The sequence below is a fragment of the Cephus cinctus genome, unplaced genomic scaffold (genome assembly GCF_000341935.2).
Source record: "Cephus cinctus unplaced genomic scaffold, Ccin1 Ccin1_scaffold0670, whole genome shotgun sequence".
NCBI classification, from domain to species: domain Eukaryota; kingdom Metazoa; phylum Arthropoda; class Insecta; order Hymenoptera; family Cephidae; genus Cephus; species Cephus cinctus.
Genome location: NW_014333297.1, coordinates 157,784 through 169,159, shown reverse-complemented (window position 1 = coordinate 169,159; position 11,376 = coordinate 157,784). Strand labels below are relative to the sequence as shown.

At 51.8% G+C, this 11,376-nt stretch overlaps 3 protein-coding genes across 10 annotated transcripts in view; 1 reads left to right on the top strand and 2 right to left on the bottom strand.

Moving 5' to 3' along the window:
- The window catches only part of LOC107269540 (heterogeneous nuclear ribonucleoprotein 27C), a 34,616-nt gene extending 32,767 nt beyond the window's left edge, over positions 1-1,849 (top strand). The window contains exon 8 of the mRNA XM_015743493.2: positions 1,669-1,849. Coding sequence (XP_015598979.1) covers positions 1,669-1,721 — 53 coding nt within the window. The 3' untranslated portion in view covers positions 1,722-1,849. The remainder of the gene's footprint in view (positions 1-1,668) is intronic.
- LOC107269539 (ankyrin repeat and death domain-containing protein 1A) overlaps positions 1-3,262 on the bottom strand; it is a 6,373-nt gene extending 3,111 nt beyond the window's left edge. For 7 of the 8 annotated variants that reach the window (XM_025086846.1, XM_025086847.1, XM_025086848.1 and 4 more), the window contains exons 1-5: positions 3,033-3,262; positions 831-1,056; positions 655-758; positions 464-562; positions 261-359 (exon numbers count right to left, since the gene is read on the bottom strand). In XM_025086846.1, the coding sequence (XP_024942614.1) occupies positions 261-359; positions 464-562; positions 655-758; positions 831-948 (420 nt within the window). In that variant the 5' untranslated portion in view covers positions 949-1,056; positions 3,033-3,262. Of the gene's footprint in view, positions 181-260; positions 392-463; positions 563-654; positions 759-830; positions 1,057-3,032 lie in introns of those variants that run through there. The other variant, XM_025086851.1, reaches the window with a different exon arrangement.
- A 409-nt stretch (positions 3,263-3,671) lies between these two features.
- The window catches only part of LOC107269531 (neuroendocrine convertase 1), a 10,077-nt gene continuing 2,372 nt past the window's right edge, over positions 3,672-11,376 (bottom strand). The window contains exons 3-15 of the mRNA XM_015743471.2: positions 9,211-9,309; positions 8,652-8,879; positions 8,342-8,488; positions 8,030-8,096; positions 7,108-7,379; positions 6,691-6,903; positions 5,583-5,683; positions 5,421-5,486; positions 5,086-5,238; positions 4,498-4,664; positions 4,112-4,245; positions 3,914-4,045; positions 3,672-3,850 (exon numbers count right to left, since the gene is read on the bottom strand). Coding sequence (XP_015598957.1) covers positions 3,722-3,850; positions 3,914-4,045; positions 4,112-4,245; positions 4,498-4,664; positions 5,086-5,238; positions 5,421-5,486; positions 5,583-5,683; positions 6,691-6,903; positions 7,108-7,379; positions 8,030-8,096; positions 8,342-8,488; positions 8,652-8,879; positions 9,211-9,309 — 1,908 coding nt within the window. The 3' untranslated portion in view covers positions 3,672-3,721. The remainder of the gene's footprint in view (positions 3,851-3,913; positions 4,046-4,111; positions 4,246-4,497; positions 4,665-5,085; positions 5,239-5,420; positions 5,487-5,582; positions 5,684-6,690; positions 6,904-7,107; positions 7,380-8,029; positions 8,097-8,341; positions 8,489-8,651; positions 8,880-9,210; positions 9,310-11,376) is intronic.

The following is an 11,376-nucleotide window of genomic DNA, read 5'->3' as shown; positions in this document are numbered from 1 at the left end:
GGGGGGGGGGGGGGGAGGCGCTTATTAGGCATCTCTCGAAAACTTCTATAAGATAAGAAATCGATAGAAGGCAAACTAAAGTCCTCTCCCGTCCATATTTCCATTCCGGTCCTTCAATATGGACCACGTGGGATTCCGATGGGTCAATCGGGTCGACCAGCACGTGTCGCTCGTTCGTCACTGGAAACCGTCCCTCCTCGCTCGAGAATTAATCGATGGCACACTCTGCGAATCCATAGTTGAAATTACGCGGAGCTCACCTTGTTCACAGCAGACACGTTCGCCCCGGCGTTTATCAGCATTTTCACAGCCTCCGGGTGACCGTACCAGGTCGCCATGTGAAGAGGTCGCATGCCGAACTGCTCTCGCGCACGAGGACGCACATGGAATGTATAAATAAAGCTTAGAAGAGTCAGCGGCAGCGGCCTCCCCGCTTTCCGCGCGCGTTCCGCGCGACACTTACCTTGTCCCGGGCTTCGATGTCGCACTTTGCCTGAATGAGCATCTCGATGATCTCTGTATTCCCACGGAAGGCCGCCCAGTGAATAGGAGCACGTCCGTACTGCGTTAGAAAAAAAAAGAATCCCAAAGGAATCGTCAGTGGCCGCGTCCCGAGATCAGGATGCTGCGGTCCATTTGCGCGCCGATACTCACGTTGTTCCTCGAGTCTACGTCGACGGTTTCACGTAAAACCTTGCGCACGCTGTCAGCCTCGTTCTTTATCACAGCCTCGTGGAGCAGCAAGTCGTTCTTCAGTACTGAATTAGGAGTTGAGATTTAGGAGTTTCCGAGAATAAGAGAATACAATTTTCCTTCGCTCGTCAACTCACTTCTAGCAGTCTTTTGATTGAGTGCCTCCTCTTCTATGGCCTCGTTCAGATTTAACGGCGGCGGCACCTTGCTGCTCTTGCTGCTCTTGCTCGGCCTTATCCTCTCGTTGTCGACCATCGTTTCCCCCAGTGCAAATCCTTCGCGAACCTCCAGGAAGCTGCATTTATTTCTCGATCTCGGGTAGCAGCGACGCTCGCCGGAATCGCGCAGCCACTATTCGCGGCTCTGGGAATCGATTAATTCGACAGATTTTTCATTTATCGAGCATCAGAATTTACGTTTCGCCAATTAATATTACTTTCAAAGGAATATTTCGTTTCAATCGAAACTGGAACACACACTGCTTCGTACATGGCTGCTGCGTGTGCAACGCGAATCCGGCGATATGGATGGCTGAGCGCGACCCCTTTGTAGCCACCCTCTCAGACTCAATGCACTTTACTCGGCATGCGCTTTAACGCAATGATAATTCCCAGATGCAAGTTTGGCTTTGACCCTTGGCTTTTTGACTCTTTGCCCTTTTGTCTTTTGCCTCGACCGATCCCGCGAGTCGCGGTCGCGGTTTGATTTCCGGCCGAGCGATTACAAGCCTTCCGGCGGCAGCACTCGGCAACGGCTCCTCCGGTCGATTTGAAACGCGAGCACGTGCGAGCCAGACTCGCACCGGACCGTTAAGATTGTCCACCGGAAACGAATGACACGTGGGTACCGCCTGGCCAAAGAAACGAATCCGCTCATAGAGTTTTCCCATCGCGGCGGCAATTTCCCCGTCTCCCTCGAGTTTCTCAATTAACCGGAGAAGATTTAACGAAGATTTTTCCTGCTTGTATTTTTCAGGAGCCGCCGGAAGCAACGACCACGGTTTCGCAACGCGTCGTCCCTTCCGCTAAATTATCACGAGACCGGAGGAACTTTATTTTTCATTGACACAGTACATTGCACTTATCTACGCACACGCACGTGATCTTTATTTTGTATTAACTGTAAGATGCCGCTAATAAATAGAATTTGTGCAGCACGTTGCGTCGCTGTACAAAAATGCCTGAACCGGCGCGTTGGCGCTGCGCCTGTCGGTAGGCAACCTGCAGTCTTCGCCGATGCGTTACGCTGGGAAATTAAAGCCTCGTAGCTTAATGCAAGAGGCCGCGTGAGTGTTTTTTTTAGCATCATACAGGCGCCAGCAAAATTTGTTATGACCATAGAGAGTATTTAAAGAACCATTCTAGTGCGACAGCCTACCTCAGAAAACAACGTGCATTGCTAATAGCATCCCTTTCGCCGCCTGCTACCCTTCGCACCCTCCTGCCAGAGGGCCACTCCGGAGTAATTAGTGAACCCTCTTTCGTGGCTCTGCAGCCACGAAAGGTCGAGATTCATAGTTTAGAGGCACAATCACCCTTGTTGGCTGCTGCAATTTATTCTGAGCGTGGCGTTAATAGCCCATTTCCTTAGCAATAAGAAAATTCCAAAAGTTACAGAAGGGAAGCTGCGCGAGATAACGAGGGAATTGACGTTTCCTTGCGAAAGGCCATATAAAAAGCCTTTCCTCCTTGAGGTATGAATTTTCCACACGTGGGTAAACACGCGAAGACGAGGCTGAGGGTGCACCCAGAGAGATGAAGATTGCCGTGGACCGGGATATACGTTAATTATCGTCAAGTGGCTCGTTCTTGGCACAACGATGCACCCGCACAGGCACGCGGTTCCAGTGGCAGCCTAAAAATAGCCACCAGATGCCAATGTGGTTCGCTTTGCCTCGCGGCTCGCTAATTTCGTCTGGCGCCACTTTTGCAATTAGACTCGCAAGCAGCAATTCTGACTCCTCTGACGTCCCTGATTTCCCCGACTTTGCTGATCGCTCGATTGAGAAACTTTAAAGTTTTCCGTCGACTGCGTCGGCCACTCACGTGCGCTCGCGCCTATCCATAGCTGTAGATGCTTTTTTTTCACGAGTCTTTTCTCTCTGTTAAATACGTAACACAGTCCTTGAACGCACGTTGTATTTATGCTCTACCGTTCACGGGTCGCGTAATCAGGCAGGGAAATAAAACATGCTGGATGGTAGAAGCTGCGGTTGGTCCACGAAGGCCGTTTCAAGATTTAGGAGAAATGGGTCGTCCAGGTACGAGAGAAGCAACAACAGGTTCTCCTGTGACACTCGCGAATGAAGGGAGACAGAGCGACAGAGGCGGTTCACTTACCGGGACGTCTGCCGTCGCACCTCCGTCGGATGCTCAAGCGCCGATGGGAGTTCGATGAGTTCGACTGGCCAATCGGTCGGCCTTCTGGGATTTTCGGGAATTCTTCAGGCACCAAAGGCGACTGGGGCGGAGGCGAGTCGCTTTCCTAATTGCAGTCACGTCGACAAGCAGCGAGACGAGGGACTGGAGAACGGCTGACGCAAACCGTACCAGGGGCGGCATGCTACTGCCCCAACTACCCCAACTACCCCCGTTTCACCCTTCGCGAGGTCGATACGTGCGCAGCCACGTGGCGGAAGCACGCACTACGTGTCGCGCGACGGAGCTGCGTCCACAGCCCTTGCCTAAAGTCTTTGCTTTAGGTTCTTCCACTACCTACTGCAGTTCACCTTCGGACGGGTCTCTGCCGACTTCCCGTCTGCTTTGTCGGAACTGACGGACAGTCGAATGGCTTTTCAACTTGGTCCCGACGAAGTCATTGAGATTCAGGGAAACACGGGAAGGGTTGACCAGCTCGTTCCACTCCGTCATCGGTACTCGGAATTAGCGACTTAACGTGCAGAGGCGACCCTCGCGTTGTGGGGTGGAGCGAGCAACCCCTTTATGGAGAATAAATGAGTCCACTTCAGTGGAAGGCGCGATCCGGGCAGTACCCGCGTTCTTTTATTATTCACGTTTATATATGTAAATCAATTAGCGAACAGCAAACGTTTTATCCAATTTCCTTCGAAGCTCCCCATAATCCGATTCGCCAATCTCCAGTCGTCTTTCTCGTCGACGTCTCTTATCTCTTTATCATCTAAGAGGTCGACTTTGTTCTGAAAGAAAGTAAAATAATTTTTTCGAACCACGTCTCCTGTCCTGATCGCCTGTCGACCCACCGTCTTGCGAATTCTGTTGTAATCGTCATCGTAGACCCTTGACCCTTTGCTTCTGTAATCCGGAAGATCTCTGGTGCCGTGTAAGATCAGGGCAAAGTCCCCGAGCGTTCCATTATTTTCGGGGGGACCAACCTTACACGGATACACGAAAGTTTGATTAGAAATTGTCACGTAACTTTTGCCCCCACAATTAATTACCTCGTCGGATATCCTAAGGGTCCACGTGCCCTCGGGTCTTTCACCCCAGGAGGCGACCGACAAGAATCTCCACTTTGCGAAACCAGCCGGCGACTCGTCGAGCTTTCGCGCCCTCAGAATTTGCACTTCGAGCCCTGAAAAGGAAGCTGCTTGAAGAAGGGACGCGGGCAAAAAGTGACGTGGCTCCCGAGGTACAAATTATCCATAAAATTCCCACTGACAACATTTTCAGTTCGCGGGTCTGCCCGGGTCAAGTAAGGCAACGCGTGGTCTGATAAGAGATGGAGGACCTGTGGAAGGGGTGCGTCGATTCGCAGCTTTACGACGGTTCGCGATCGCGCAACAATGTCCAAGCGGAGGTCGTCGCAGGATTTAATTTGACTGACCTGATGGCGCAGTCAGGTGCATGGAAAGTGCACCGCGAATACTGTAGTTGAGGCTGACTTCGAGTTGAACGTGTTCCAGGAACTCGATCATCCTCCCCTCTCCCTCGCAGGCATTCGCCTCGAACTCCAGGCTGACAGGTGTTCCATATCGAAGGTTAGCATTGGATCTGCACAAGTGAGAGAGAGAGAGATGGCAAGGAATTGCAAATTGCAAGGAAGAAAAGAGCTAGTTCATGCTTGACGTCAGAGAGTCTGGTCCAGGAAAAAGAAGATGAGGGGTTACGAGACAGAAAGCCGGATACACGGAGGAGAACGGGCGAAAGGGGCTTAATCAAATTAGGCGCAGCCTCTTCCATGCGGACCATCACGCGCTCTCGGTTCTCCTGGGTTTCTCTCATAATTATTTCACAGTGTCATGTAGCTCTTGAAACTTTCCGGTTCGAGTCCTGCCTCCCGCGTCCCACGTGAATCCCAAGGAAAAGGCATAGCGGGAACCGGAAGCTCAGTCGTCGCGACGACGCGACGGCTCGCTGAACTCTCAACAGGACTCTTCCCTTTTTCCTCAACTGAATTTCCTCTCGTACTCACAGGAAGCTCGGCTCGATCCTGCAGATCTCCTTATCCGGGACCCTAGTCCAATTGAAGCCTGCCATCACAAGGGCGTGCGCGTTCATCAGGCCGAAGCCGAAACGTGGATTGAACCAGAATCCAGCGTCATTTCGCAGCCAGCCAGGATTGTCTCTGGAAAATGAAGTGAATGGGATTGATTCGGCGCTTCAAAGGGCTCGCGTTCGCGTGCAAGTAGCCTGGGCGACCGGCGGCACTTTGGGGAGGAACATGATCATTGGTTCTTTGGATCCACGGGTTTGGGGTACAACACGTATGCATCAAAATTCTATAGCTAAGTGCAATGTTATAGGTACCTTAACGGACTGTACTCCGACGTCCATACTATAAGATGCTGCACGTCTCGCCAGGTGAGATTGTCGCTTTTAGAAAAAAAAAAAAAGAGGCAAACGTGAATATCTTACTTATTTCATTATGAGATTCCAAGTTTCTAAGGAGGGAAAAGCGAAGCTGCGTACTTTACTTCTAAGGCCAGAGCTATTATCCCAGCAGCCAGAGGAGCGGAAGCTGACGTCCCTGTGTGCCTGGTCGTGCAGGAATTCTTCAAGTCCGTCGTAGCCTGTTGAACAGTGGGCATCCTCATTCTCACAAAAATGGGTCAAATTTACACCTTGTAACGTGGCATCGTGCGCCTGGCTGGGGCGCACCACGTTACGTTAAGGGATCAAACAAGGTACCGCGGGAGGGGGGGGGTATTTTTGTATTCGTCCACCCGCTTGACGAGGGAGGATGAGGGGGCAGGGAATTCCCGTGAGGCGGGAATTCCTTCGGCTAAATTCGGCAAACCGGTAACAATAGGATTCGGCAATGTTCGGATTTACCGAATTTAGTCTCTTTCCGGTAATCAACCGATTAACACGCGGTGGACATTGTGCGGACGATTACGGGCGTTGAACTTTGGTTTGCCTTTGGTGCTTTTGTGCGTTGACGACCCGGTCTGTGCTACTTGATCTCTGGTGAACTTTTGGCTTTTGGACTGAGACTCGATTTGTTTTTTTTTTTAATAAGGGCTAAGGGTGACTGTGCGGTGTGTGAGGAGGTGTGCCGTAGAACGGAAGTGCAGATAGAGACGCCAGCCGACACCGAGGACCCCTCGCCCCGGAGCGGCCCATTTGGTTTTTTTGCTCCTTTGGATTTTTTGGATAAACCGCCGCACCGGTAAGTACCGCCGAGAGCGGCTTTTCTTATTTCACGTATTGCCCTCGGAGGAGGGCCGGGACAGTCGTCTTCACGGAGCCCGGGCGGAGATCGGTGGTCCAGGCGGTCGGTACGCTGACCTGAGAAGATCTCCGCTAGAAAAGAGGTTCGCCCACCGAGCCTTGTAGGACCGCGAACCGCGTTGTAGGAATTCGCGAATCGTGGTAGGTTAGGTTAGGGACGGTGGGAAAGGTTAACCCGGCGGCCCTTACTGGCTCCGTTTTATATACCTATATACTGTGACGTGATTTCTCGATTCAAGGTCACAAGGCGACTCCGGCTACCGATACAGATAACGTTCTCGCTTTCTGGTTCCCTTCGGGGTCGCCACGGTGTCGAATTGAGAATGATACGTGTATCAATACCTACTATCATCTGATCGTGATAAGCTCCGCTGCTGTAGGTAGTCGCGAGTGTCGCTGGACATCTTTCGCCGTACCATGGAAATCGGCCCATCTGACTGGCTGATCCCACAGCCACCGTGTAGATGCTGCCTACGTAACCGTCGCAGCCGCAGTCGTCGGAATTCGAGCCTCCGTTTCCGGAAGCCCACACGTAGATGCTCCCTTTGCCAGCGCGGCCCTGAAAGTGTTCATTAAGATTCCAAGGGAAGTACAAGAGCGCAAGTGGGCGACGGGAAGGAGGTCCTTCGCTATATGGACGTCGTCAACGACGGACCTGATGTCGACGCGAGGATGAAATTCGAAGAGAAAATGAAGTCAGGAGTAGAGGAAAGAGAGGAAGGAAAGAAGTGAGGAATAGAAGGAAAGAAATGAAAGTCTGTACCTCCCGCACTCCCCGCTCCAGGGCTTCCGTCGCAAGGCGTCCCGGTGCTTCCAGACTCCTGCCGTCATCCGCCGGTCCCCAGGAAGCCGTGTAGATGTCGACCAGATCCGTTCGGAATCCCAGAGCCTCCCCTTCGACCCGGTCGTTGACTACGCCGTCCAGGAGCTTCACTCCGCCGACGGAAGCTCCGAACGCCACGCCGACGCCGCACTTATGGTTGTTCGCCTCCATGGCTATTTCCCCTGCGCACCTGGTCCCATGTCCGTTCATCCCTGGTCAAAGGAATTCATTCGAGAGCTGGATGTGCGATTTATCAATCGGACTGTGTCCACGCGATTCTAGGAATCGAGGGACGGATCTCCACTGCGTCCAGCATCTTCACCAAACACCTAGTCCTTTCTGTTTCACCTACTGATTTGGACTTCCCGTCTGCTACGCAGCTTCCTCCTCTCTACTGTCAAAATGCTCTGTGTCCCGGTAAGTCAAGCAAGAGAGTTAAGCAACAACACTGGCGATACGGTCGCAGTGTCGCTCTACTAGTCTGCAACGACGGAATTATTTACACTGGACGCATCAGCCGATGTGGATGCTGCAGAGCTGCACCGTGCATCTCTTTAATTCGGGGAGGAATGGAGCGGACGTGTCCGATACTCGCCGGATATCCGGCCAAAATTGGTCGGATTCAACATGCCGATCAGAGCAATTTGGCTCGCAAGTCAATTCATTTCGATATTCGATCAGCGATTCCTGCCCAGCGCAAAATTCTGGATTTTTTCAATGAATAAATCTACGCGCTACCGTCTTCATCTGGAGGCCTTTGTATTCCGAATTGAAACAAGATGCTGGGATTAATTTGCTCCTCAATTAGACGGTAAACGGTGGAAATAATATTGTGCCTTTGGAATTCACGTGTCAAGCTTACCTGTCGATTCGTAACGTGGAATTGGATCGCTGTCGGCCTCATTAACGTCGTAGCTAATTTCGGGATCCTATATTAATAGGAGCAATGATTAATTAATCGTTGAAAATTATTGATCATACTATCGTTACGTAAGATATTTCGGTAGCGAAAGCTGGAGCTGGACAGAGGGAGGGTGTGTCAATATATACATATATACGTATGCGGGCTAAGGAGCGGACATGTTGTTTATCAATAGCGAAATTCACAAGAGGCGTTCATCGATCACAACTTATTGCTAGTCTTCAAGATTCTTTCGCCATCTATGGAACTCACGTAGTTATTACGAAGATCCTCGTGCGTGTACTCGAGGCCGTCGTCCAGGACAGCCACCCTTATCCCACGGCCGGTTACCCCTAGTCGGTAAAGGGGTAAAACGTTCAGATCGAGTTTCGGTAAACTCTTGCTGGCTCTGGTGTCCTGCTGCAAGGAGAATCAGAGGATGCTGCTATTCCAGAAAATTATCCAACGAGCATCCTGCGAAGCTCCGAACCGAACGGGAAGCGGAGCTTTCCGGGACTAGCCAAGACCCCGGATACAGGGAGCTCGGAAGGTAAGGTTGCTTTACATGCTGCATCTTACGTACCAGATACCATTCCTGCTCCCACAGTTCATCGTCGAACATGCTGGAGCTTTCAGTTTCTTCCGCGGAGCGTTTTTCTCTTTCTGAATTTTTCCCAGGTCCCATTATCATTTCCGTCTCAGGCGGAAGTCGCTTTTCTCGCAGCAGAGGCTTCTCCGAGTCAGGATCGTTCAAGGCCAAGAAGTCGCGCTTGTGCCGCTTGAACGTCTTCTGTTGTTCGGCCCACAGGAGCTTTTTTCCATTGAATAGAAAAGAAAGGTGAAGAACGGTAACGTCATCCGAGGCATCGTGAATGGCGAGAAAGAAGAAAGCAAGTGGCTGAGTGTGGGCGATGTAGGCGATGTAGGCGATGAAGATGATTTTAATTAATTAAGTAAAAGCGGCTTTTACATTTCCGGAAGTTCGAGGCCACGAGACAGCTAATCCAATTAATAAATTGCTTAAAGCTTGAAGCATGCGAAGCGATTACTTTGATATCAAGAGGAGGTTAATTAACTATAGTGGAGGTGAAGGAAGCACGGGTGTGTTCCCGGAAACGAGGTTAAAGTACAACATCCGATACCTTGGTGCTCCATCCCGGGTCCACGCCAGGGCCGGCCCTTTTCCTTTGACTTGGGCCATAGTCCTTGGTCCACAAGTAAGTATCCTTAAATCCGAGAACCTAGGTGAAAGGAAACGTTTCCAGGTGAAAGGGTGCCTCGTCAATGCGTCCGGGCCGAATTACCGTTTCGGCAATTTGCTAACTGGTATTCGGTGCCGATCGATAAGGGTTAGCGCGGCATCATCGGGAACGGGAGATAATTTGTAGAAGCGATTCGGGCAGGGGCGTCGCGACGCCCGTGCTTTGTGTCCCATGGGGGACGCTTCTACCAGGCGTCTATGCCAATGCAGTTGGTGTCACTTTGGGGAAATATATAGGTATACGTATGTATAACAAATCCAAGGGAGGGGAGGAAGTCCTATCGCGGGGAGTCGTATGGTGTCGCGTGGGACCACCTGGTCCACATGGTCAGAGCGGCGTCACATGGTACGAAGGGCGAGTGTGTGTGCGAGCGAGTAGGGCCACGTGTCCCTAGGACGTGACAGCTCCTCCATACGTCGGGTGCTCTGTGCTCCTGATGGTGGGTCGTTAGGGGAGAACCCGTTAATGGGCCCAGGGCTTTCGAAGGACGCCACCACCACCACCACGAGAGGGCGTCGGCTGGTGGTGACTGGAAGCGACGCTCTCGCGGTGCCAGCGTGCTCCAAGAGTCAAAGTGTCCAGGCAAGAAATCAGCGCAGTCATTACTTGCCGATCAGTAGACAATCCATCTTATCGGTATTCAGATTGTGTCCCAGGGGTTGCCGTAACGGAGGGGAAGGCAGAGGGAAGAACGACGGAGAACTGGGGAGCCCGAGAATCCTAGCTGGGACGGGTATTTTCGCAGTCCATTTGTTTTGATCGGATTTCCAACTGTCTCTGGTAATCCCGCTCCGGTAAGCCCCCGCAGGCGTCGTCAGCCTCCAATGAAAACCCTAACGTCTCCATCCACCCTTCCGTCCCGTTTCCCCCCTTCGCCCCCCTTAACCCCCCTTCGCCCCCCTCGCATCTCGCTCTCTCCCTGCTTTTCCTTACTCCGCGTTCCGCCAAAGCGGTAACGCAAGCTTTTTCCGGCTTCCCATACTTTTTCCTTCTTTCTTTTTATTTTCGCTTTTGTGCGTGCGTGTATTCACGCGCGTGTGTGTTCCTGCGGGAACGCGCGAGCGTATCGGCTCCGTTGGAAATGGACCGTAGCTTTTTACAGGGAGATAAATAATCGAGCAAACGCGTTTACTCGGCTATTCCCTTTCTCGCTTTTTCCCTGCTGTCCGGCGATGCCGCGAGGGTAGAAGAGAGAAACGAAGAGAGAAACGAAGAGAGAAGGAGAGAAATGAGAGAAAAAGACCTTTTCATCGGGACATTCCCTGTTAAGTGTATCGGGCTATTCTGGGCTGCGGGATCTTTTGAAGGTTCAAGCTGGGATTAAAGCTTTTCGGACCGGTTGAAGGTCGAAGCTAACGAAGCCGCGGCGGTACGCGTGGCAGCTCACCGTGACATCTGCCAAGTAGCGTGACGCGAAGTTCATTATGGGGTTCAGCAGGGTGTCCCCAGGCTCGTTCATTTCAATTACTGCCAAACGATCACGCTGAATCAGTCTCGGACTTGTGCGCCCTACGAGTCGACACCTTCCGCGTGGGTTCTTCGTCATTAATAATTCCTCTCTGACTTTGCTGGATTTCACGTGAATTTACAAAAATTCACTGAAAAATCCTCCGCGATGCTTTTTCTTCGGCGGAGCACGATGAAAAATCATTTGGCTAATGGAAGCCCTGAAATAGCGCCGTTTCTTATCGGTCTTATCGCAGCCGATAAATAAGTCAGGCTGCAGGGAGCATCGCGAGCCTGATCGCAGGGGGATCTCACTGCTTTTCTCAAATTCGCACTTGCAATTAAGCTCAACCGGAGCACCCGGAGCGTTCGCAGCTTGCTGCAGCTTAATTATATGAAATAATTACGTGTCTGGTAAAATACACGCGCAGCTTGTAGACACGCATTGCGCAACGGGAGGATTGCGGTGGGCCGCAGGCCTAGCAGCCGCATCTGCGGCCCGCAGCTGCATCCTCGGTCCACTCTCTACAACACTACTAGTCTCCTCGCATTGTTTCTAGCAGTCGGTGCTACTAGCCAGTGCAGCCAACCCAGCACCAC